This window comes from Salvelinus sp. IW2-2015, linkage group LG3 (assembly GCF_002910315.2).
Source record: "Salvelinus sp. IW2-2015 linkage group LG3, ASM291031v2, whole genome shotgun sequence".
Taxonomy (NCBI): domain Eukaryota; kingdom Metazoa; phylum Chordata; class Actinopteri; order Salmoniformes; family Salmonidae; genus Salvelinus; species Salvelinus sp. IW2-2015.
This window is the reverse complement of record NC_036840.1, coordinates 12756932-12783714: the sequence shown is the minus strand read 5'-3', so window position 1 is coordinate 12783714 and position 26783 is coordinate 12756932. Positions and strand designations below refer to the sequence as shown.

Sequence of the window (26783 nt, the reverse complement as noted above, 5' to 3'; positions counted from 1 at the left end):
TTCTTCAAAATGTAGGCCTAGTTCATGTTTGGTTTGCGTTTAGCTAAAGTTAATGTATTCTTTTATTTTCTCTGACAGATCTCTCTCTGAAAAAGGACAAACTCCAGCATCTTCTCCTGAAACTGGACACTATGAAGGGCCCCCCGGGGCAAGACACTAGATGGCAATACAGCAGCGAGCGAGACGAACCAATGGGTGTACTTACAGTACTAATGTCTAATGTCTTGCAGTACTAATGTATGTTCCACCCCTTAACCTCTATAAAAGGGACACATCTCTAAAGGCAACAGTGCTTCTAAAGAGATAGTACTACAGTATATACAGTACATGTCATACAGACATAATAACTGAAAATGAATCACAATTAAAAGCAGTCCAGTCTGTGGATGTGTGATTGATGTCCAGAGTGGTGTGAGTGATGTGTGTTCTCCCTCTCTAAGGAGCCTGGAGAGGAGGACAGGGCTCATGCAAATCCTGGGGACAGACAGAGAGAGGCAGAAGGTGAGAGGACAGCCAACAACCACATGGCGGATAGGTAAGCAAGCACACAGCAGCTCACAGCCCCTTGCAAAGGATGTAGACTCAGGCATTGTTTGGCTGTTCTGCGTTGTTTGGTTGTGCACATTGAGTATTCAATTTGGTCCCGTCTGGCTCAGTTGGTAGAGCATGGCGCTTGCAATTCCAGGGTTGTGGGTTCATTCCCCACGGGGGGACCAGGATGAATATGTATGAACTTTCCAATTTGTAAGTCGCTCTGGATAAGAGCGTCTGCTAAATGACTTAAATGTAAATGTAAATGTTATTGTTTGATTATTAATAAAGTATTTGAGATTTTTGTTTCCTTTTCACAGACCTGTCCATATGTCACCCCATCACAGAGAGAGCATGAGCCTAGAGGATGACGATGCCTGTGACCATTCCCTGCACAGGTAGTGGCAACCTTTCTTGCCACACTTTGTTCATTATCCATGTTTAAATTGACCATCTTGCTGAGGTTTAATTTTGTCTCCGCAGGGGGAATAAGATGATCCACAGCTGTTGGCGCAGAATCTTCCAGTCCATCAGCTTCCCCTTCAGCCTGGCTACTGCCTTCATCATAGAGCTGATCAGCTTCATCACACAGTATGTCATCAAGGTAAAGTTGCTCTCCGAGGGATAATGATGTGCATGGGTATATTCAGATTAATAACTAGAATTCACTTATTTCAAAGGATATTATATTAGGTTGCTTTTAGTTCACCTGTCTTTACCTGTGTGCACACAGGTGTTGGTGGTGGGACTAGTCGTAGTGCTAGGGGAACAGGTGATCACACCTCTGTTCGGGGCACTGTTTAGCCACACCCTCCAGCCCATGGCCAGGTGTTTCGTCAACGTCTCATGGGCTGTCAGGGCCATTCTCCACTCCCTATTGGCCATTGTTAGGGAAGTCTTTATGAACGTAGCGCTACTCGTTCAATCGTTCAGGCTCGTGGAAGTCAACATGGCTTCTGCTGAGCCTCGTGGCAGACAGGACGAGTGATTCAGGAAGCCCAAGGGCAATTAAAAGCCTATCAACCTAATATAACCTAACTTTTCTCAGTGATTGAAAGTGTGCCTTTATGTTTAGGACAAGTGTTGTAGTTTTTAGCTAGTTATTACTAGCTACAATTATACATTAACACAAATATCATAATTACATATACACCCAATATCATTCTGTCATAGCTGCACATGGAATACATCCGTTCCTTCCAGTTATTCCTAAGAAAACACAATTTAGAAACAGTTACTGAAATCACAAAATGTGTTTATTTGCAATGTGCTGAACACATCATTCGAGCGGGGTTGAACCATTGTTTTTGAAACAACACTAATGTCTTCGTGTGTGGACATCTACAGTATGAAACATCGGTTTACACTCTATAGCAAACACTAGTGACGCAACATAATCACTGTACACTATAGTTACACAGTGTTCGGGAGTAGTGAACTACGTGTAGTACAACAAGTAATATAATTACATTTTGCAGTAGCAAAATTGTAATCTTGGTAGTGTTTTCAGTAGTTAATAACTTTTTTTTTGCCAGGTAGCAGTGTAGCTAACTACTGGAACTACACGCTACTTTGTTGCAACGAGAAAATAAAATATAGGTGAAGTAGGTGAGAATTTTCTTTCTTTTTTGGCATCAGACCTGCCTAATTCTCAGTTGAAACACATTTTGTGTGCCTAATTCTCACTACACACTCTGTTAACATCTGATTCCAGAGTGATTTGTTCTTGCAATATGTAGTCTGTGGCATTTCAGATTTAGATATGAACTACTTTTTCAAAGTAACTTTAGTTCACTTTATTTTTCTTAAGAGTAGCTTTAGTGTAGCTTAATTTCTTCCAGTGTGAAGTAATTGGTAGCTCGGTAAACTATATTTTCAGAGTCACTTCCCTAGCACTGTAGTTACATTGCATTGCGCTTACATTATGACTTTAATTTCTGAAATACTAGTTCTTCAACACTGCAAATGAAAGTAATACAGAATGACTTCATTCACATTAAGTCTCGTTCCACAATGTTTTACAGAAAACACACGTTTCTGTTTTCAGATTTACATTCGTCCATTTACTCAATCAAGACCTGAAAAGTGGTTGAGCTCTTTTAGGCCCAAAATAATCATTTGGAATTGGAGAGAGAAAAAACACTAAGAAAACAAAACAATTTATAAACATTTTTGTCTGTGTACAGTGTTCGTTTGGCTCCATAATGTCAGTTTTATTTTTGAATAAATGGTTAGAGTTCTTTTGCATCTTCCTCAATGTGAGTCTGAAGCCCAGAGTGTGAGTCTGAATGGTGCATCTGTGGGTTACTTGGTCGTCTGTTTGCTTGGTCGCTGGTTTGTTTCGTTGAGCCCTTGCGCTGCGATCCCCCCGCCGACGTCCTGATGCTGGAGCAACGGGACCTGGCGCCAGCTTCATCCTCCATGGCTATGTCATAATCGTCTGAAAGACAGATCACAGAGTGCATATTCTTATATTGGTTTTCTGTCTCAGACTCCTCTTCAGAAGTGCTTTTGTGTCCGTCTTTGGGATCTCTGATTTGGTGTGTTTTCATCCTGTGGCTCTGAGGCTTTTCTGTGTTTGTTTGGTCCTCAGAGGCCTCGCTTACATCTGCGGTCTCACTAGAAGTACCACTAGAAGCACCCAAAACATCTCTCGACTTATCCGTCCTTTCCCCCTCGGAATATCTCTTCTCTTTTGTGTCAACGGCTTGTTCCCACTCCTTCTCCCATTCCCCCTCCTCCTCCTCCTCCTCCTCCTCCTCCTCCTCCTCCTTCTTCTCCATATCCCTCTGCTTATTCCTCTCCTTCTCCTTCTCGTCTTTCGTCACAGCCCCCATGCTGATGGTGCTGTCAGCTTTCCTGCCATTGGAGATGAGGGTGGGAGTGAGGTCTTTAACCAAGGGCTCTGGCATCACCAGTATAGGCAGCATGTCGCCTGTTACGGTCCTGGAGCCGCAGTCTGGATGGCTGCTGTGGGAGCGTGGTTGTGGTGGGATCAGTGACTGTTTCCTGGTGTAGACCCCATGTCTCCCATGGAGGCTTTCGGAACCTCCCGAGGCCTCGTAGTCTATGCTGAACCCTTTGTTCTGGTAGCAGACCTCCTCGATCAGGGGGATCATGGGCCGGCCCGAGTTCACCTGTCGATCATGGAAAGAAGGGGCATTTAGAGGGTTGCTTTGAGTTGAAATGGTTGCTTTGTGACTTGTTATGTTCCAACTGATGCAGCGTTGTCCTGGTCCGCGCAAAAGTCTCATTGGTCTCGTTCAGAATTTCAAAAGTACATTGGACAATTATGGACAAGCAATTTCAGCACGTTTGAAAAGCTGAGGCTGTACGACCAGATCAAACCGCCCCTCCACGCCCATACCCCGCCTCCCAGGATGCCTCTTCCACAGAGCTGAACAACCGTATCACATTCTGTTCATGTGTTACTTTAAGCAACACATTTTTTTAACAGCTGAAATAAAAACCCTGTAGCACTTTGAACGAGCGTTCCCCCCAAAATATCTATTTTGTAGGCTAATTTAAGACGACATGATTGACATGTAGCTACAACCTTCTCTGTCTGTTGTAACTAAGGATATTGCAGTAGCACAAACATAAGCAGTACGCAAACCTTTTTTGCAATATCCTTATCCTAAATGTGGTGTGAAACCAAATGCATTTAGGCTACATGACAACATAACATGTAGCCTAACACCAAACGATATGATAGACAGTACATCATTGAAATTTGCCAGAGTAGCCTGTTCAGCTCTGGCCAGCCGAACTAGCACATACGCAGAAGTTACGGTTGTTTAGCTATCGGGAAGAAGCTTCCAGAGAATCTGGTCACGCAGCCACTCCGTTTTCGAAATATTAAAACACCACACATTAGCTTACTGAATCCATATAGATAGATACTAGATCTATTCTATGACTGAATCTATGATATTCCGCTTACACATGGGATTGGGTACTGACCATAAATCGGCTACAGTCTACGATGCAAAACATAAGCAAGTCAGTATTTCACCTCATCACCAAACTCACAATAATTACATATGCAATACTATTACATACAGTGAGCTCCAAAAGTATTGGGACAGTGACACATTTTTTTTATTGTTTTGGCTCTGTGCTACCATGCTACCATGATTACGGATAATCCTGAATGAATCATGAGTAAGGATGAGTGAGTGTCACGCCCTGATCTGTTTCACCTGTTCTTGTGATGTCTCCACCCCCCTCCAGGTGTCGCCCATCTTCCCCATTATCCCCTGGGTACTTATACCTGTGTTTTCTGTCTGTCTGTGCCAGTTCGTCTTGTTTGTTCAAGTCAACCAGCGTTTTCTCTCAGCTCCTGATTTTCCCCAGTCTCTCTTTTTCTCGCCCTCCTGGTTTTGAGCCTGCCTGCCGTCCTGTACCTTGGCCACACTACTCTGGATTATCGACCCCTGCCTGCCTTGACCTGTCGTTTGCCTGCCCCTGTTGCTGCAGTACACATTGTTACTTCAACACAGTCTGCACCTTACCTGAAACCTGATAGTATGAACTGGCCATGACTGACCCAGCAGACTTGGACCAGCTCCGCAACGCCATCTCCTCCCTAGGAGCCCTCATTGGTAGACATGAGGAGTTGCTTCGTGGTCTGATGGAAGGGTTTCAGGACGTGGCCGAATGTCACGTCCTAGCATTGGACACTTTGCGGGAGCAATTCCGTGGTTTGCCTACTAGGCAGCCTACCACAACGGTAACCTCCATGCCCCTCAGTAACCCGGCTGGTAGAAGCCCCGTCACCCCGGATTCCCAGGAACCCCGCTTACCTCTCCCAGAGCACTACGATGGAGATTCCAGAACCTGCCGGGCCTTTCTCTCCCAGTGCTCCCTCATTTGTTAGCTGCAGCCTTCTTCGTTCCCCTCGGATCGCTCGAAGATAGAGTACATTATTATGCTGATGTCAGGGGGGCACTCGCCTGGGCCATGGTGGTGTGGGAGCAACAATCCGCCGTCTGCCTCAGTCTGGAGGTATTCGTGGCGGAGGTGAGAGATGTTTTCGAGGCTCCGGTGTCCGGGAGAGAGGCTCCCCGGAAGTTACTCCAGCTTCGGCAGGACTCCCTCCGTGTGGTAGACTATGCGGTGGATTTCCGCACGCTACCAGCGGAGGGTGCCTGGAACCCGGAAGCGCAGTTCGACAAGTTCCTGCACGGATTATCGGAGGAAGTAAAGGGCGAGCTTGCAGCCTGGGAACTTCCGACGGATCTCGACTCACTCATCGCTTTAACCATTTGGATCGATGGTCGGCTACGGGTCCGTAGGAGGGAGAAGAGGTCTGATTGCGGTCCCAAATGCTCACTCAAGGATCCCACCTTGCATCTGATGAACTCTGGAAGTCCCCGGCATCTTCGTCTCCGAGAGGATTCGAGCTTACCTGAGTTCCTCCAAGAGCCTCCGAAGACTGCTGATTTGCCCCTTCCCAAGCCGATGCAGCTCGGCAGGGCAAGGCTGTCTCCAGCCGAATGCGTACACAGACTTAACACCCAGCGTTGTCTGTATTGCGATACTGCCAGTCATTATGTGTCTACCTGTCCCTTCAAGAGACCAAGCTCATTGGTAGGAATGAGTACTCTGATGGGTCTTAAGGATAATGTTGCTTCTCCCCCTACTCACCCCCCTCTCCATGCCACCCTGCTGTGGGGCGACCAGTCCAAGTTTCTCCAGATACTCATCGACTCGGGGGCCGATATGAGTCTTATGGATGTTACCCTGGCGTCCGAGCTGGGCATCCCCACTCAACCCCTCTCCATTTCCATGGGTGTTCGAGTGCTGGACAGGCACTCTATAGGCCGGGTCACCCACCAAACCACCCCTATCAATCTTCGAGTGTCGGGGAACCACAGCGAGATGATACAATTCCTGCTAATTGAGTCTCTGCAGGTTCCTGTGGTATTTGGATTCTCTTGGCTTCAGCGACACAATCCCTCAATTGACTGGCCTACTGGTGCCATCGTGGGCTGGAGCCCGTTCTGCCACACTCATTGCCTGAAGTCAGCTCTGCCTTCCCCGGGACATCTTCCTAGGGGCTTGGAAATTGCTCTGGACCTCTTCGCCAACCCCATGGAGTACCAGGACCTCCGGGAGGGGTTCAGTAAGGACCGGTCCACTTCGCTTCCGCAGCACCAACCGGTATCCAAGAAAGTCAAGCCGGATGTGCTGGCACGCCGCTATAGCCCCGCGGCTACACCCCCGGAAACTGAGACCTTTCCCCCCTGCTCCAAAATCATTAGCCCCTCTGCTGTTCGTCCTCTGTTGTCCCGTACCCTCCGTATACTTCCTACTTTTCATGTGTCTAGATGTAAAACCATGTATCACAGCCCTTTGTCTCCTGTCACCTGATAGTGAAAAAGGTACAGAGGCATAAGTATCATACCCACCAAAAATGCTAGCCTCCCCTGTTATTGTATTAGCATATCTTGGGGGTATGATATTTGTGCGTCTAACTTTCTCACTCATCATTATTCACGATTCACTCAGAATGATCCATAATCATGGTAGCATCCACATTAATGTAGAAATGTTTAGAAACATAAAAGTGACTCCAAAATGACACAATACATTATTTACCATTAATTTCTATTGGGTACAAAATAATCTGAACTACAACCAAAATAAACAGCAAATGCATCCCACAAATTTGTAGAGTCACAAGCTTTCTGTAATCATTGTGTGCTATGAATATGGGACCACTTAACTTTTTACTACTTTAATACACGTAAGGGAATTTGTCCCAATACTTTTGGTCCCCTAAAATGGTGCAAAATTAAAGCTGACAGTCTGCACTTTAACCTCCGTCGATCTATCATTTGAAATCCAAAGTGCTGGAGTACAGTGACAAAACAACAACAAAAATGTCACTGTCACAATACTTTTGGAGCTGTACTGTACATGTAACTATTATGGTTCATGTGTTACTGTTACACATCACCGACATTTACAGAGTTCACCACAATACATTTTCTCAAGTTGCACTACATTTTCTTGTTCCTGCATCTTGGGAAAACAAAACACAATGCAGAACCACGACGTCAGAGTACAACCACAGGTGCCATACTTTAATTTGCATAATTATGCAATGGAAGTGCATCACATGTAAACATTTAACACACATGACACCATCTCACTGTCACAACCACAACATCACTCTAGTGCATACGTAAAAGCAATGCATTCATGAAAACTCACCATCTGGAACCCCCTTAAGCTCTACATAAACAGCATTAGTGAAAAAAAGACATCAGGGGCATAGAGGGAGAGAGTGAGGACGGGAGGAAAGAAAGACTGTCTGATATGCTGAGTTTTAACTTCAGAGTCAGAGCTCAAAGATTGTAGTTGATATGGCGTTACAGACATGTTTAAAAAAAATATATATTAGTCCCAATGTTTTTTTGCCTTGGATTACTCTGTAGTTTAGATAAGTGGTTGATTAGTTTAGATTTGACAGTAGCTAGGTTTCCATCCAATTGGCGACAGATTGTCATACCAGTATTCTAAAATCTGCATATAGAAAATATATAGAAAATATGTGCATTTTCCCACCAGTGTCGTTTCAACCAAATGGACTTGTTGCGGATAAAAATCAGATGTAGTTTTTTTCACAAAAACTGTTGTGTTAAATAGCAAATGTGCCTACTATGGTATTGTCACGTGCGTTCTAGCCAACAGCTCTCAGATACAGTGCGGGTAGGCTAGTCTACGTGATGAGATTATTATAGATAAGAAGTGAGGATATTTTTATTTGTCAAATGGCAGTCAGGCATCGATCATCATGTCACCAGAATCAGCCACTTTGATATTTATTGGAAAGGAGCATCAAGATCCCGTGCACTTTCACCACCCTGTGAAGTTCATCGTCATTTATTTCATCAGTAGCCTAATAAACGGCATAGCTTCCCGAGTCGTAGTGGGAGGACCACACAGCATATCAACGCGTGACTCCCAAGTTTACTTCAACATGATGGTTATTGTATCAATATTTGCGCATAAAGGTGTTTCCTCCAGCATGTCTCGCATAATTAATTTGACGACACAAAAAGATCACACTTCATGTAGCGTATTTGGTTTTGCCGACATTTGGAAAGTCCACCAACAACGTTTTTTTTTTTTTACTTGCATAAATAGGTTGGATGAAAACCTGGTTAATGACACATTTAGCTCAGATTAGGGTTGTATAAGCGAACTACTTAGTTGCTTCATTGTGTTTGACTGTAATACTCAGTGGGTTTAAATGTTGTTCCAAACTTATACTTTGTTTCTTTGCCATTCCTGGGCATTCATTCAGTCTCAACTGGCCAGCAAATGGTCATTCAATATTTCAACACCTGGATCAATATCTTTCTTTCACTTGTGTGCGTGCTTTAGTTGCCCCTGTGTGGGTGTGAGAGTCATGTGTGTGGATACAGTGTGTGTGTTATGTGTACATGGAGCAGCCCTTACCACATTGGGGTGCTTCCCCAGGGCGACAGCCCCTCGTCTGGCCGGGTCCCGTCTCCGTCTCCTCTTGGCCCATCGGATCAGCAGGAATAGGGTGGTCACTAACAGCAGCAGCATCCCACCCATGATACCTCCAGCCATCCTCACATCCATGTCTCTGAACAACCGCTCTTCTCCGAAAGGTGTCCGTGGAACTATGGAGGAAAGGATGGAAGGATAGGAGAGACAGTTTAGCGTATGAAGTCCAACTGCCCGCACAACTGGTCCATTATCTTCACTTTGCACCGGCTCGTGCTCATAGCCCTGCGGAGTCCTACTCATTCATCCCAACGTTGTGCCTGATGCCCAGATGAAGAGAAAGTTTGTGTCTGTTTTGTAAGCAGTCGCTCGGTCTACACTTCTTTGAATGGGGAGAAAATACATTCTGGGGAATTCGAGCAGCTTGACGTCCAACCAGTTGACTGGTCATCATCATATTGTATTCATGTTGTCTGGAGTGGCGTGATTGACCGTGCATTGAAGGGGATGAACTGGGAGATTATAAGTGGATCTTCCAGCAAGACAATAACTTCAACATCACACTTAAATATGACAAGTGTAGCTAAAGAATAAATGCATTATGTCATTCGGGTTTGTTCTAAGTAGTCCAGCATGGATAAATTCTTATGCTTCTTATCACCTCTTATGGAAATAAGGTCACAAATATTTAATGAATAGATCAACCACACATTAAAAGCCACAAAGAAATAGTTAATTGGCCACAAAATCAACATTTTGCAATGACCATCTTAGTTTTCGGACTTAAAACTCATTGAAAACCTGTGGTTTGAATTGAAGAGGGCAGTCCATAAGCGCATAGGAAGGATATAAAGGACATTTTAGAAAGGCTCTGTGCCGTTATCCTCGTAAGGTAAGGTATTGAAAACAGGGTATCAATAATTTTGACCCCTAGCTTAAAATATATATATTATATTACTTGTTAAACAAAATCTCTTTCTCTGAGCAATTGTATTAGTATAAAATAATATAATTTCCCTTTTTTTGGAACATACAATATACTCTAACTCCGTTTTTCAATTATATATTTTATACAGTCATTTTTGTTCATCTTTATCAAGGGTGTCAATAATTTGGAATGCAGACCGTGGGGGAAAGAACAAGGACGCCGTCATTTTGCGCATATCCCAGAAACTGATTTTAGTGGATGTTTGTCAAATCCGTCATGATTTTTGTGTTCTAACAGGCCCACAATGTGGTTACTAAACAGTTTGCCTGTTTTTGCTGCATAATATTTAGATATAGTCAATTTCGGGGTTAGAAAAGATTTCTGTTAACTGCCATTCGTGTAAGCTGGTAGCATAGCTAGGCATATTGACATCTTAAGTGTAATGGGGTTGGTTGGTGACAATGACATGTATTGGGGTTGACATCCATACAAGCACTATATTCTGATTTTTATCCCAAAATAGTGTGAAATACCATAGTCTAACTGTAGACTACTTTTGATGGGGGGCAATGAGGAGATTCTGGATCTTTCTCCCATGGGGGACGCGTGAGTATAGTTGCCTGGCATGCCATGGCATTTCCATTGTTTTGGTCGAGTTCAATTGATGTCTTTCCTGCATCTACAGGCTACACTGTAAGAAAATAGTATTGTTCTTTGTTGACATTCAGAGAGCCCTAGTGGATTAACCAGTGTTGATCAGATCCATATGTTGTGTGTGCACAGTACTGTCATTGTGACTTTCCCTACCTGTCAAAGAGCTGATACTGTGTGTTTATGGGTGTGGTCTGTATGTGGGGTTCCTGTATCCTATCCCGTCCCTTCCCCCTTGACGTGTCAGTAATGTTGTACTTACCTGGCTGGCCTCTTTGTAGCAGCTCTATGTCGACTGAGGCTTTAGCAACCTCACCTGATTCCTCATCCATAGCGACCACCTATAGGATAAATAATGATATTACAGAGAACTGTAGATTCGAGCCACAAAAGGCTTCTATGTGTATTTCTAACCCTAACCAACTGTTTAACAAATCCAGGTTTTTACACAGAAAAAAGATATAAACGCTACATGTAAAGTGTTGGTCCCATGTTTTATGTGTTGAAATAAAATATCCCAGAAATGTTCAAAATGCACAAAAAGCTTATTTCTCTCAAATGTTGTGCACAAATTTGTTAACATCTCTGTTAGAGAGCATTTTTCCTTTGCCAAGATAATCCATCCACCTGACAGGTCTGGCATATCAAGAAGATGATTAAACAGCATGATCGTTACACAGGTGCACTTTGTGCTGGGGACAATAAAAGGCCACTCTAAAATTTGCAGTTTTGTCACACAACACAATGCCACAGATGTCTCAAGTTTTGAGGGAGTGTGCAATTGGCATGCTGACTGCAGGAATGTTCGCCAGAGCTGTTGCCAGAGAATTGAATGTTCATTTCTCAACTATAAACTGCCTCCAACGTCGTTTTAGAGAATTTAGCAGTACATCCAACCGGCCTCACAACCGCAGACCACGTGTATGGCGTCGTGGAGGTCAGCGGTTTGCTGATGTCAACGTTGTGAACAGAGTGCCCCATGGTGGCAGTGGGGTTATGCAATGGGCAGGCAAATGCTATGGACAACGAACACGATTGCATTTTATTGATGGCAATTTGAATGCAAAGAGATATTGTGACGAGATCTTGAAGCCCATAGTCGTGCCATTCATCCGCCGCCATCACCTTATGTTTCAGGATGGCAATGCACGGCCCCATGTCGCAAGAATCTGTACACAATTCCTGGAAGCTGAAAATGTCCCAGTTCTTCCGTGGCCTGTATACTCACCAGACATGTCACCCATTGAGCAAGTTTGGAATGCTCTGAATTGACGTGTACGACAGCGAGTTCCAGTTCCTGCCAATATCCAGCAACTTCTTAGAGCCATTGAAGAGGAGTGCGACAACAATCCACAGGCCCCAATCAACAGCCTGGTCAACTGTATGTGAAGGAGTTGTGTCGCACTGCATGAGACAGATGGTGGTCACACCAGATACTGAYTGGTTTTCTGATCCACGCCCCTACCGTTTTTTAAGGTTTCTGTGACCAACAGATGCATAGCTGTATTCCCAGTCATGTGAAATAAATAGATTAGGGCCAAATTAATTTATTTCAATTGACTGATTTCATCATATCAACTGTAACTTATTGCATGTTGCGTTTTATATTTGATTTTTGATTTTTGTTCAGTATGTATTTGTCTGACTATGATCGTACCTCTAGGATGTGCCTCTCGAAGGGTCGTAGGCGGTCGGTCTTAGCGATGATAACCCCTTCCTGGGTGATGTGGTACAGTGCAGTTGTGGCTGATGTGGGCGGGAGAGAGTAATGCATTTTTGGATTCACCCCCTGCAAATGGAGGGAAGGTGAAGCAAGACAGGATGTACCAAGAACCATGGGATGAAAAAACGTTTGTTTATTATCCCTTTAAACGAACTAAATTTAGTCAGACACACATATTATCCCACCGCTTACATCTACAAAGTCCTGGTCTATGGCTTGGATGAGAAGCACCTCGTTCCCATAGGTGGAGACTAGCGTGGCAGGRCTGGAGCTCTCGAYGATGAAGCCCTTGTACGTGGTTCTGTTAAAGAGGGGAGGGAACCGGTTCTCTGCTAGCACCCGGACCAGCGCTGTCGCCACACTGTACTTCTTTGGGTCATTCAGCTGAGATGCCTGTAGATGATTGATGGTGTTTTCAATGTCAAACAGTCCAGGAAGATCCCATTTCAGGTCTATTTGGTTACCAAATTAGATTTTAAAAGGCTCTTAGTACGGCGCTTATCGTCTTATTTGTGGCTTTTTGATACTAGTGCTTTTATCGTTGTTTCATTCAAGATTTTCTTACCATGATGCGTAGTCGGAATGTAGGTGTCAGGTGTCTGTTTTCCACCCGTCTAGTCAATGTGATCTCTGCTGTTTGGTTGTCAATCTGAAACCTGTTTTTGTCAGCACCTGAGGCACATGTGTTACAGGTAAATACACAGGCCACCGGATGTCACACAGAATGACCATATGAGTTCACTTCTGTCAAGTGTAAGGCTGCAATGCAATCCTTTCAAAGAAGAAACATTAGAGCAGTCTGCTGGCCTCTCAATAGGCGACTATGGATTAAGCAGACACTGTTAGGTAGGCCCACACCTGAGAGAATGGAGTAGAGCAAAGGCGTATCAAGACTTCTGTCTCCATCTTCGGCATGAATTGGACCAGGAGAGAAATTCAGCAACATGTCCTGAAACCAGAGAATTACTGCATCTTAGAATCCACATGGATTGTTCAATCAATCAATTGTTAGATCTTGACTCCGGCCAGGTTGCCCTCGCAAAAGAGATTTCTAACTTCAAGTGTCTTTCCTGCTTAATATATTAAGGGTTAATTTAAAAAAAAATCTATAGTGTATGCAGTATGCACATCCCATATAATTCAAATTCTACAATGAAAGAACTACGCAGTAGTCATGACCTGGTCCTTTTCTGTGATGTTGACTGCGTAGATGGGATTGGTGCAGACAATCGCGTGGTTGTTGTCCTGGGAGATAGGTGTGCACGGTAGGAACTGAGGGTACTGGTCGTCCCCGTCCTTCACGTTCACAGTCAGAGAGGCGGAAGTGTTGTACCACTCCTTGGTGTTGGTTTCCTGGAGTAGATATTTTTATTATTTTATCTAAGCTTCAGTAATGATGCCCAATATAATGGAAAACTCTTCCACCTAGCAAGACTGAGAGCAAACCCTTACAGAAAAACCACGTTGATTTCACATGTGGAAAATCACAATTTCACATTTGACATTTTTACATGTTTTGCACATGTGAAACCATGTGTTTTTGGAACACTTCACATGAGATGATATTTCACATGAAGTTTCTCATGTGGATGTTCACATGATCACATGAGATTTCACAGGTGATGCCCTGCGAACAATAATGAGTTGTTATGATACACACACTGTCACCCTGATCTGTTCATCTGTCTTGTGGTTATCTCCACCCCCCCACCAGGTGTCTCCTATTATTCCCCATTATCCCCTGTGTATTTATACCTGCGTTATCTCTTTGTCTGTTCCCAGTTCGTCTTGTCAGGTCTTACCAGCATGTTTCCCGTTTCTCCTGTTCTCAAGTTTTTGTTTTCTATTCTACCCGGTGCTGACCTTTCTGTCTGTCCTGACCCTGAGCCTGCCTGCCGTTCTGTCCCTGATTGACTCTGACTTGGATTACGATCCTCTGCCTGTCCTCGACCCGCCCTTTGGCTGCCCCTTTGTTATAATAAATATTCGGAGAATCTAACTATCCGCCTCCTGTGTCTGCATCTGGGCCACATCCAGAGTCGTGATACACACAACACTTTTAACTTACATATTTGACGTACTTTAACAAACAATACTACATTGTGTATGTTTATTTATACAGTAATTATTATTCAACATGTCTTACCTGGGATTTGAACTCACAACCTCTTGGTTTACAGCATTCCGATCTTCCTGCTATGCCACAGTGTCTGTGTCAGTAACCGATTTCGACTGTATTGCTACACTTTGGACTTAAAATTAAATCCCAACCTTGTTAAAAATACAGTCAAGAAAATACAGTCACTACATGTGTAGTGTCATGGTATTGCATGTCGGAATGTTTCCTCCCCATGTTGTCACATTTTATTTCACATTCGTTTCACATGAGATAATATTCTTCCATGTGCTCACATGTTGTCACATGTAGTTTTATGTTGTCACATGTTATTACATTAACTTCACATGAAATTACATTTGATCACATGAGATCACACAAAATCACATGAAATTCATGTGTTTTTTCTGTAAGGGAAGACAAAGACATGGTCGGGAGACCAGTATTCAGCCCAGCCATGTCCTTCCACAGCATTTGAGATTTAAAGTTAGAGAATGATGCTGCCTGTAAGATGCAATGTGCTTTGCATTGTAACTATTTATGATCGGTTGCTCTCCACGGAGTATTTGAGGATGGCTTTACTCATAAATAGTTGAGTAGTAATAGATTACATATTTTCAGATTATAATTATATTATATGACTAGGCAGGGAGTACACAGTAATAGCCTCTGGCTTTCAGAATTATTGGCCTCTGGCCTCAATGTGTTCTTGTTAATTAATGAAAAAGGGGATTAGTAGCAGAAATGGGTTCAAATGGTATTTGTTTTCTTTCAAATTCTTCAGCTGTGCTTGATTGAGCATGTCTGACTCAATGAGCTCACTTAAATAGTCCAAGAAGTGCAACCCCGTCCGTCTGGTACCTCAGACAGGCTCAATCAGACGGTCAAAGTATTTGAAAGAAAACACATACTATTTGAACCCAGTTCTGATAAGTAGCAGGTCTTACCACAGCGTAGATGACTAGCTGCAGCTGGGTTTTGGTCTCATAGTCCAATGGCTTGTCCAGGATCACTTTACCACTGTTGGGTAGGTCTATCCTGAAGTAACTGGCATCAGGCTGGGATGAGAGGAAACATGGAAATGAATGCTCATTAATTTAGTGCACAGATGGTCTACCGAGCGATTGACACAGAGGTGTAATCAGCAAGGTTAGGAGGTACAGGAGCATTTAAAATAGATTTCATTTGAATAGATGTTGGGTTGTCACTATAAGTGTATATATTGGGTCATTGTTTGAAATAAACAGGAACATGACAACAGGATTCAACACTGTGGTGAAGTGCCTACTAGAGAGCGAGGAGTTTTATTGGTAAAAATACAGTTTGACTGCTGTCAATTAACTCTTCATACTCTCTCAATTCTATCACACACTGTCCCATAATGATTCTAAGTTCAAACTCATGGTATTGTCAAATCAAATCAAATTTTATTTGTCCCATACACGTGTTTAGCAGATGTTATTGTTGGTGTAGCGAATTGCTTGTGTTTCTAGCTCCAACAGTGCAGTAATATCTAACAAGTAATATCTAACAATTTCACAACAATACACACAAATGTAAAGGAATGGAATTAAGAATATATAAATACTTGGGCGAGCAATGTCAGAGCGGCAAAGACTAAGATACAGTAGAATAGGATAGAATACAGTATATACATATGAGATGAGTAATGAAAAATATGTAAACATTACTAGTGTTCCATTATTAAAGTGGCCAGTGATTTCAAGTCTATGTATATAGGGCAGCAGCCTCTAATGTGCTAGTGATGGCTATTTAACAGTCTGATGGCCTTGAGATAGAAGCTGTTTTTCAGTCTCTCGATCCCAGCTTTGATGCACCTGTACTGACCTCGCCTTCTGGATTATAGCGGGGTGAACAGGCAGTGGCTCAGGTAGTTGTTGTCCTTGATTATCTTTTTGGCCTTCCTGTGACATCGGGTGCTGTAGGTGTCCTGGAGGGCAGGTAGTTTGCCCCCGGTGATGCGTTGGGCAGACCGCCCACCTTTTGGAGAGCCCTGCGGTTGCGGTCGGTGCAGTTGCCGTACCAAGTGGTGATACAGCCCGACAGGATGCTCTCAATTGTGCATCTGTAAAAGTTTGTGAGGGTTTTGGGTGCCAAGCCAAATTTCTTTAGCATCTTGAGGTTGAAGAAGCGCTGTTGCGCCTTCTTCACCACACTGTCTGTGTGGGTGGACCATTTCAGTTTGTCAGTGATGTGTACGCAGAGGAACTTGAAGCTTTCCACCTTCTCTCCTGCGGTCCTGTCGATGTGGATAGGGGGGTGCTCCCTCTGCTGTTTCCTGAAGTTCACGATAAGCTCCTTTGTTTTGATGATGTTGGGTGAGAGATTATTTTCCGGGCACCACACTCCCAGGGCCCTCACCTCCTCCCTGTAGGCTGTCTCGTTATTGTTGGTAACCAGGCCTACTTCTGTTGTGTCGTCTGCAAACTTGATGATTGAGTTGGAGGCGTGCGTGGCCACACAGTTATGGGTGAACAGGAAGTACAGGAGTGGGCTGAGAATGCATCCCCAGTGTTCAGGATCAGCGAAGTGGAGGTGTTGTTTCCTACCTTCATCACCTGGGGCCGGCCCGTCAGGAAGTCTAGGACCCAGTTTCACAGGGCGGGGTTGAGACCCAGGGCCTCGAGCTTAATGATGAGCTTGGAGGGTACTATGGTGTTGAATGCTGAGCTATAGTCAATGAACAGCATTCTTACATCTTGTCCAGATGGGATAGGGCAGTGTGCAGTGCGATGGCGATTGCATCGTCTGTGGATCTATTGGGGCGGTATGCAAATTGAAGTGGGTCTAGGGTGTCAGGTAAGGTAGAGGTGATATGATCCTTGACTAGTCTCGCAAAGCACTTCATGATGACAGAAGTGAGTACTACGGGGCGATAGTCATTTAGTTCAGTTACCTTCGCTTTCTTGGGTACAGGAACAATGGTTGACATTTTGAAGCATGTGGGAACAGCAGACTGGGATAGGGAGAGATTGAATATATCCATAAACATTCCAGCCAGCTGGTCTGCGCATGCTCTGAGGACGTGGTTAGGGATGCCGTCTGGGCCTGGCAGCCTTGCGAGGGTAAACACGCTGAAATGTCTTACTCACATCGGCCATGGAGAAGGAGAGCCCACAGTCCTTGGTAGCGGGCCGCGTCGGTGGAACTGTGTTATCCTCAAAGCGGGTGAAGAAGGTGTTTAGCTTGTCCGGAAGCAAGGCGTCGGTGTCCGCAACGTGGCTGGTTTGCCCTTTGTAGTCTTTGATTGTCTGTAGACCCTGCCACATACGTCTCGTGTCTGAGCCGTTGAATTGCGACTCTACTTTGTCCCTATGCTGACGTTTTTCCTGTTTGATTGCCTTATGGAGGAGATAACTACACTGTTTGTATTCAGCCATATTCCCAGTTACCTTGCCATGGTTAAATGCGATGGTTCACACTTTCAGTTTTGCGCGACTGCTGCCATCTATCCACGGTTTCTGGTTAATGTAGGTTTTAATAGTCTCCTATACACTCCTATACACTTCCTGATAAACTCAGTCACCGTATCAGTGTATTCGTCGATGTTATTCTCGGAGGCTACCCGGAACATATCCCAGTCCGCATGATCAATCTTGAAGTGTGGATTCTGATTGGTTAGACCAGCGTTGAATAGTCCTTAGCACAGGTACTTCCTGTTTGAGTTTCTGCATATAGGAAGGGAGGAGCAAAATGGAGTCATGATCAGATTTGCCGAAGGGAGTGCGGGGGGGCCTTGTAGGCATCCCGGAAGTTGTAGTAGCAGTGGTTGAGTGTTTTAGCAGCGCGAGTACTACATTCAATGTGTTGATAGAACTTCGGTAGCATTTTTCTCAAATTTACTTTGTTACAATCCCCAGCTACAATAAATTTGGCCTCAGGATATGTGGTTTCCAGTTTGCATAAAGTCCAGTGAAGTTATTTGAGGGCCGTCGTGGTGTCGGCTTGAGGGGGAATATACACGGCTGTAACTATAACCGAAGAGAATTCTCTTGCGAGGTAATACGGTCGGCATTTGATTGTGAGGTATTCTAAGTCGGGTGAACAAAAGGACTTGAGGTCCTGTATGTTATCTAAATTACACCATGTGTAGTTAGTCATGAAACATACAACCCCGACCTTCTTCTTCCCGGAAAGAATATTTATTCCTGTCTACGCGATGAACTGAGAACCCAACTGGCTGTATGGACTCAGACAGTATATCCCGATGTTTCCGTGAAACAGAGTATGTTACAGTCCTTGATGTCTCTCTGGAAGGAAATCCTCGCCCTGAGCTCGTCAACTTTATTATCCAGAGACTGAACATTAGCAAGTAATATACTCGGAAGCGGTGGGTGGTGTGCAGGCCTCCTGAGTCGGACTAGAAGTCCACTCCGAGTAGCTCTCCTCCACCGGCGGTGTTTTGGATCAGCCTCTGGAATCAGTTCAATTGTCCTGGGGGGTACGAACAAGGATCTGAGTTGGGAAAGTCGTATTCCTAGTCGTAATGCTGGTGAGTTACTGCCGCTCTGATATCCAAAAGTTATTCCCAGCTGTATGTAATAAGACATTTTTTTGGGGGGGCTAATAATGTACGAAATAACACATAAAAAAAACAAAATACTGCAAAGTTTCTTAAGAGATAGAAGCACGGCAGCCCTATCTGTTGGTGCCATTTTTCATACCAAGGCTCTGTCGATGATGTAGGTGATGGTGTCTCCATCAGCATCGATGGCCTTGACGGTGAAGACTACAGAGTTGACTGCAGTGAGCTGAGGATTGATGAAATACAGAAGACCTGTCATTATGCATCTGAAACACAAGATTATCTATATTATCAAAGTGTGATCTAGAGATGTATCTTTACCTCACTTATGTAACGTGGTTGTATAGTCTTCTCAAAGAACCTTGGTTTGTTGTCGTTTTCATTCAGGATCTCAACTATGACCCTGTATTCATTCTAGAGAAAGAAAACAGTATTTTCAGAAATTCAGTGTAGGTATTTCCTCTCCTTCATTTTGAGTCGGTTCACATTCTAAATGTAAAGGTTGGGAATAACATGCTGTAGGCCTAGTTGAGATGGAGTAATTGAGATGCCTTACCTGTATTATGTCATCTTCATAACATGTTAATGCTGCCATCAAAACAGATCCATGGCGCTTGGAGAGAAAAAAGCTATTAATTATACTTGTTAAGTATGAACTGTCAAAGATAGTAATGTGTCCTATTCAATCAAAACTGATAACTGGTTTTCTGGTATAAGAATTAAAACAGAAGGACAGCAACAGCGTGATGTCTTATTACCTCTCGATCCAGGACTCTTAAAATGGATGAGTTTAGCCTGATGGTTCTCCCTTCAAGGTAGAACCAATTGGCGTTCTCTCCGGTGAGGCACAAGCGGATGCTATTGACTCCTGTAGGGTCCCCGATGATGCTGAGGTTCGCTATGAACTCTCCTACGGGGCTGTTCTCGCTCACCGTTGCAAAGATGTCCGACCCACCCAGACAGAGGCTGGCTGTCAATCAACAGACACAGATTTGGGGTCAATGGCTCTCAATTAAATTACTTAAATTAAATGTCAATGACTTATGTTCATTAGCGGTTCAACCATAAGTAGCGTTGTTCTCTTTATTAGGCCAGGTGGCATTGTAATTTTGGTTTAAGTGGTTAATTACTAAAACCATAACATGATACCAGTGGTCACACAGTATTTGCAGTTTCATGTTGAGGCAACTGAAGAAGCAAGACCGCTATTCCCCACAGTGAGAGTTTGATTGAACTCTGGCCTACCTTTGATGACATGGTAGGATGTGTTTATTGCCAGCTGGCAGAGGAACAACCCCCATGGAGTCAACATCTTCCTCTAGCCTCCTGAGCCTCCAGTCTCTCAGCCACAACTGCAACCAGCAGAAACCAGCAGAAAAATAGCGGTGTTACATTTTCATAACTTAATCCAGCAGAGACCGGATGTTAAGTTCTGTATTATATGCAAATCATTATTGACAGCATTTAGGTAACCAGGATCCAAAAACACTTTAGTGATTAAGATAGTTTGTTTTCCAATATGAAGTACAGTCGGTCCAGCATTAGTTGACAACCGTTTCCCCTTTGTTAACATCCTGGCATTCACCGCTAGTCCTCCTAATACTATAAACCAGTGGTTCCCAACCTTTTTTGGTTACTTTACTACCTACTGAATTTTGCTCTGCCCAGAGTACCCCTGAAGTAGCCCCTCGTGCATTTTATCAGTAGGACTAGGTTCTTATGAGTCTTCTCAAGTACCCCCTGTGGATAGGCCTAGTACCCCTGATTGGGAACCACTGCTACAAACTATTTAGTCCATCTTTGGTCACTCCTAACAGCCTTCTGCCAAGGCAGTTACGGTAATCAGCCCGGGTAACATGACTTTCACTGCGGCCTCTCTTGTTAAACCCCACCTCAGTGTCCATTAAGTGTTCTCAGTGCCTGAAAGCTTTTTTTGGCTCCTTGTATAATCAACTTTTAAATCCTCAATATTTTCCTTTCTCTGATGTTTTTTTAGGCCTATGTCTTACACCAAAACAAGGCAACTTGTGTTATTTATCGTAATTCATTATGACTAATGTTGACTAATGAACCACTCCCTTCGGTAATCCTTTCATGTTTGTTTTGTTTTATGTTGTTGATCACATTAAATGACTGCAGTTTGATTAGCCTGGGGCCAGTGCTAGTCAATTGTTAGCCTGTGTACCAGTCTAGTTTACTATTCCTCTCCTTGTCATGCTAAACATGTTTGGCATGACATTGCCATAGGGAGTTGACATGAGAGCAGAAACAGACTGGCACCCAGGCTAGTCATTTGTTGCTTGGTCCATTTATCAGATTGTTCTGCCTACGAGTGTCCACTGAGTGTCAGGCACCCTCCTTCCTACTCTCAGGAGTCAACCTGGATTGGTCACACACCTTTACTGCTCTCAAAACTTTACTGTCAAAGAATCAATTTTTTTTTTCTTCTCCCCAATTTCGATCTTGTCTCATCGCTGCAACTCCACTAAGGGCTCAGGAGGTGACGGTCGAGTCATGCGCCCTCCGAAACATGACCGACACCAATGTGTCGGAGGAAACACTGTTCACCTGACGACGAGGTCAACCTGCAGGCGCCCGGCTGGCCACAGGTAGTCGCTAGAGCACGATCAGTCAAGTAAAGCCCCCCCAGCCAAACTCTCGCCTAACCCGGGCGATGCTGGGCCAATTGTGCTCCGCCCTATGGGACTCCCGATCACGGCCGGTTGTGATACAGCCCGGGATCATACCCGGGTCTGTAGTGACGCCTTTAGCACTGCGAAGCAGTGCCTTAGACCGCTGCGCCACTCGGGAGGCCAACTGTCATAGAATCTTACTTTAATATATTTTACTGTTTGCTATTTATTGTTTAAATGACAGTGTGTTTAGATGCCACCTGTGGCTTGAGTGTAAACATGCACACGCTGCTCAGTGTAGCTATGAGGTTCAGTGTGAGAATCAGGCTGTGTGTCTGAGTTGTGTGTTTGGAAGGTCTTGTCTGACCTCTCTGACCTAACAGCGCAAGAGAATCATGAGGTGAATTACAGGTACATCACGATGGATGCCCAAAGATTCCTTTACTTGAGATCATGCATGCTCAGTGATACTATGCTTGCTTAGTAACAGAAATACAGAATGTACAGGTTTTTTTCTCTCACTTTTTCAGTTGAAATTTCATGGAAGTCACCATGGTTACTTGGTGTTCAATACAATAGTATGGTTCAGTACAAGTAGTACCTTATGATGAATGTGATTACTTTTACAGGCGTAGCAATTAAGATTATAACTGCTGATTTGATGCGGATAAAATATAATTGTCTCAATGTGCCAAATCGGAATAACGATGGCAACATGGATATGTTGGACAACACATTAAGAACACCTTCCTAATATTGAGTTGCTTCCCAGAGTTGTTAAATTGGCTGGATGTCTAATGGGTGGTGGACCATTCTTGATACACACAGGAAACTGTTGAGCGCGAAAAACCCAGCAGTGTTGCAGTTCTTGACACAAACCGGTGCGCCTGGCACCTACTACTATACCCTGTTCAAAGGCACTTAAATCTTTTGTCTTTCCCATTCAACCTCTGAAAGGCACACGTACACAATCCATGTCTCAAGGCATAAAAATCCTTCTTTAACCTGTCTCCTCCCCTTCATCTACATTGATTGAAGTGGATTTAGCAAGTGACATCAATAAGGGATAATAGCTTTCACCTGGATTCACCTGGTAAGTCTATGTCATGGAAAGAGCAGGTGTTAATGTTTTATACACTTCATATATAATATTGATTGGGTTCATGGCCCTCACCCCAAAAAACAAATCAGTTCACTAATTTAGTGTGGCATGTATATGAAAATGAAATGATACATTTCTTGGAACAGTTCTTTTTTTGTATTGCACAATAGAACATCTATTAAAAAGAGTAGAGACTGATAAAGCAGCTGGTAAGGCTGTGGATAATGCTGTGTGTGTCTACTGGTTATTAGGAGTGGAGTCAGTCTGTCTCTGGATTAATACCGTCTTTAATCTGATTGAAATACCTTCGCAACAGGAAGCAGGTCTCTGTCACACGGGCAGATAACAGGGGATTACATATTGAATATTATTCTATATCCTATCCAGCCCGACTTGACACACCTGCCCCTGGCAGATGTAGGCATAAGTGTGTGTTTGTGTTTCCCCCTTTTGTGTTTGTGTCACCCAGTTGTGTCTGGGTCAATCTGGTTCACTATAATAATACAATTAATAGGTCGTTTTAACAGAGGGATGCAGAAGTTGTAGAGGAGCTTTCATCAAACTTGCATTTACATACAGTTGCGCACTTATATATTGGTTCCCTTGCACTTTACAATGAAGTGCAATGGAGCAGAATATTCTCTTTTCTCTTTTCAAAACTGTTTGAATGGCTGTTTTCACAATGTAGGCAACCTACCGCAGTTGAGAAATGACCAGGAAAACGAGAATCACCTGCCTCCAACCAAATTAATTTGAATTCTGATTGATTAAGTCCTGGCCATTTTCTGACTTTGGTGTGAAAAATCTTATTTTCAATTTAGATTTTTTTCTTCTAAATTTCAACATATTTTAAAAGAAATAGTGAATCGTGCAAGGGTGGCAATATATTAAAACACACGGGTAGTTATTTTAAGTACCTCTGTGCACTGTTTTGACACGCGGCCTCACCCAGCCTGCCTTTGATTGTTGCTGGAAATTGAGGCTCTAGCTGAATAGGCCTGCGTTGCCCAGTTTGTTTCTCTCTGAAAAGCTATCTGAACTTCTCTCATGCCCTGCATCCATCACAATTAACTAAACTCATCAAAGTGCTTTTGATAACTGAACACAGCAATTACTGAGCCATTAGGGCCCGCTTCGAACATTCCCTGAACTTAACCATTTAACCTAACTCCTAAACCTATCCTTAACTCTATCCTTAACTCTATCCTTAACCCTATCCCTAACCCTATCCTTAACCCCTAACCCTAAGCCCTAGCCTAGCTAACGTTAACCTCCTAGCTAACGTTAGCGTTAGCCACCTAGCTAACGTTAGCCACAGCAAATTGGAATTGGTAACGTTGCATATTCATAACATATTGTACAAATTGAAATTCGTAATACATTGATAGACATCCACAAATGAATACCCAGGTTGAGTCATAGCATAACAGAAGGTTAATCCATTATGATATTTTTGGTCACACACACCAGATATGAATTCAGTTGTAATATTATGTTCCCTAGACTAAAGGTTATTGTTTGCAATTATCACCACTTAGTTAGAAGGCAATGGAGGTCGGAGACCTTTAATGCACATGTAACTCAAGGTGATGTGATGTCGCAATGATGTGACAATTTGTTCAGAGGCTTAGCACTTCACCCACATTCTTACATACACTCATACACACACACACACATATTTTCTTCTACACATACTAACTTACACTAATTTACATGTAGGCTCACACCATACTCACTGGCGTCCGGTAGCTGAATGGTCAAAGCCTGAGCCGAGGCTCTCACGCTCGTGGTATCCCTCTCCTATTCTGTCTGTTCCAGCCCCTTGGTTTCAGACACATATTTCCCCCTGTGGCAGAACTTTCTCCCAGGGTCAAACAATCAAGAGCAGTGACGACAGCCCCGCTTCTCCCACCACCACCGGTTGAGCCTTGTTCCCCAAGCGTGGGAGCGTGGCAGAAAGAGCGAGAGAGGGAGAGAAAGAGGGAGGTGTGTGTGTTGGGAGAGAGCATTAAGAGCTCCTGCATTGAGCACAGACTGGGGGCTTAGCTGGTATTTCCAGGACAGGTTAGCCATCCAGTACAGCAGTTAAGAGAGAGGGAGGTTAAACCGAGAACAATGCTGGCTGTGCTGCTAATGCTAATGACACTAAACCAGCCTAGGGGTGTCAGTAGAGCTCTCCCACCGAGCCCCCATATCACTCTCACTAGTCACTATGAGCCCCCTGCTGGGTAGTGTCTGACGGATCACTCGGTGTGCTGAAGAATCATCATGACACCCCATTAGTGTTGTGAATCCATGCAGGAAGAGAGGCCTTGGTTTCCCTTCCAACTTCAGAGGCACTGTTAATGGCAACACATTGCAACACCACCGATTAGGATTAAACCGACAAACGTGCTGCCATACTGTAGGAGTATGGATTTTGGTGTCGGAATGAAAATGATTAGTCAGATGAGGAAAACAATTATAAATAAATACAGTAAAGCGATTATTGCAGCATGTTTTCTATCAACCCCAAACAGTACTGTATAGCTTACCTTGGTAGTGTTAACCTTGGTAGTGTTAACCTTGGTATCTATTCTGCTGTTGATTAAATCATAGTACAGTTACAATCACTTCTCATCAGTTTACAGTACAGCAGCCCTTTTCTAAAGCCAGATGCCTCCCTCTTTGTCTCCCTCTTTTTATAGAGGCCTTTGGGTAACTCGCACCATGCAATTCCTTAATTACTTTTGACAAGGTTTTAAACCGCTTGGCACACACACACTCTCTTGCTCTCGCTCTCTCTCTCTCTCTCTCCCTCTTTCTCTCCCTCCCTCTCTTGCTTCCTCCCTCTCTTGTCTTCACAAATCTGCTTTCCCCATCTCTATAAGAAAACCTATAGGCAATGGCAGCAGTTGCCTGTGTAGTGCTGCACATTTGCTCCTGCGTTAACATTTAATTCTACTTTACTGGTATATCAGCAGGGCTCCTGCCTTGTTGCAGCAGGTTAATTGGCTTAGGGTCTCTTACTGTTGTGTTGATTAACAGTTAGTGTGGATTAGACACGTATCCATCAGAGCAGTGCGTGGGTAAAATCAGAGGGAAAGCCAATCCAGACCAAAATGTGTTGTAATAATTGCGTTGTGTGCTTTAAAACCTGTTAGTTCATATACCTTGACACCGTGATGTATAGTCCTAAGGCCGAGACAATAAGAAGACAAAGTGGCAGAATGAATTCAACCACACATTTGTTTCATTACAAAACCGGAGAACAACATCTGTCTGGTGAAGCCCACAAAACATATTGCTTGTAACAAACAGCATTTGAGCTACAGCATGGTCATGCAAGGTAATGTTTCCAACATTTTCGTACTACTAAACAACTATTGATTTACAACTATTGATTTAGAACCATTGATTTACCGCAAGTCGCAAAGAAAACAGGAGCTGCCTCCACTATTCCAGCACCATTTCAACTTCAACATTCCAACATAATCTAATCACCTACAGTGCATTTGGAAAGTATTCAGACCCCTTGACTTTTTCCACATTTTGTTTCGTTATAGCCTTATTCTAAAATGTATTAAATTGTTATTTTTCCTCAACGAGGAATACCCCATAATGACAAAGCAAAAACAAGATTTTGACATTTTTGCACATTTATTGAAAAACAAACAACTGAAATATCACATTTACATAAGTATTCATACCCTTTACTCAGTACTTTGTTGAAGCACCTTTGGCAGTGATTACAGCCTCGAGTCTACTTGGGTATGACGCTACAAGCTTGGCACACCTGTATTTGGGGAGTTTCTTCCATTCTTCTCTGCAGATCCTCTCAAGCTCTGTCAGGTTGGATGGGGAGCGTCGCTGCACAGCTATTTTCAGATCTCTCCAGAGATGTTCGATCGGGTTCAAGTCCGGGCTCTGGCTGGGCCTCTGTCATGAGAATTATGTTCTCGATGTTTATAAACCAATTCAATTAAACTACTCAGTCTGCTAATCAGGATTTGTAAGATACTGATTGAAATGAAACAGACGGAGGCCCAGCTAAAATAGTCAATAAGGTTTATTCACGGGAGCGCTG

The 26783-nt window shown here is 43.6% G+C and overlaps 1 protein-coding gene across 2 annotated transcripts; it reads right to left on the bottom strand.

The window, feature by feature from the left end:
* Nucleotides 1-1765: 1765 nt before the first annotated feature.
* LOC139022917 (cadherin-related family member 5-like) lies at nucleotides 1766-24829 on the bottom strand. Of its 2 annotated transcripts, none has more exons than XM_070434626.1 (15): nucleotides 24421-24829; nucleotides 20228-20334; nucleotides 19741-19952; nucleotides 19539-19595; nucleotides 19304-19396; nucleotides 19122-19208; nucleotides 15384-15494; nucleotides 13500-13673; nucleotides 13179-13269; nucleotides 12886-12992; nucleotides 12513-12713; nucleotides 12255-12386; nucleotides 10860-10938; nucleotides 9004-9194; nucleotides 1766-3668 (listed from the first exon to the last, which is right to left on the bottom strand). In XM_070434626.1, the coding sequence occupies exons 2-15, from the start codon at nucleotides 20292-20294 to the stop codon at nucleotides 2763-2765; spliced, it is 2508 nt and encodes an 835-aa protein (XP_070290727.1). In that variant the 5' UTR covers nucleotides 20295-20334; nucleotides 24421-24829; the 3' UTR covers nucleotides 1766-2762. The 2 variants fall into 2 exon arrangements, with proteins under 2 accessions (XP_070290727.1, XP_070290726.1); XM_070434625.1 differs by having other exon boundaries at nucleotides 24454-24829.
* Nucleotides 24830-26783: the final 1954 nt, after the last annotated feature.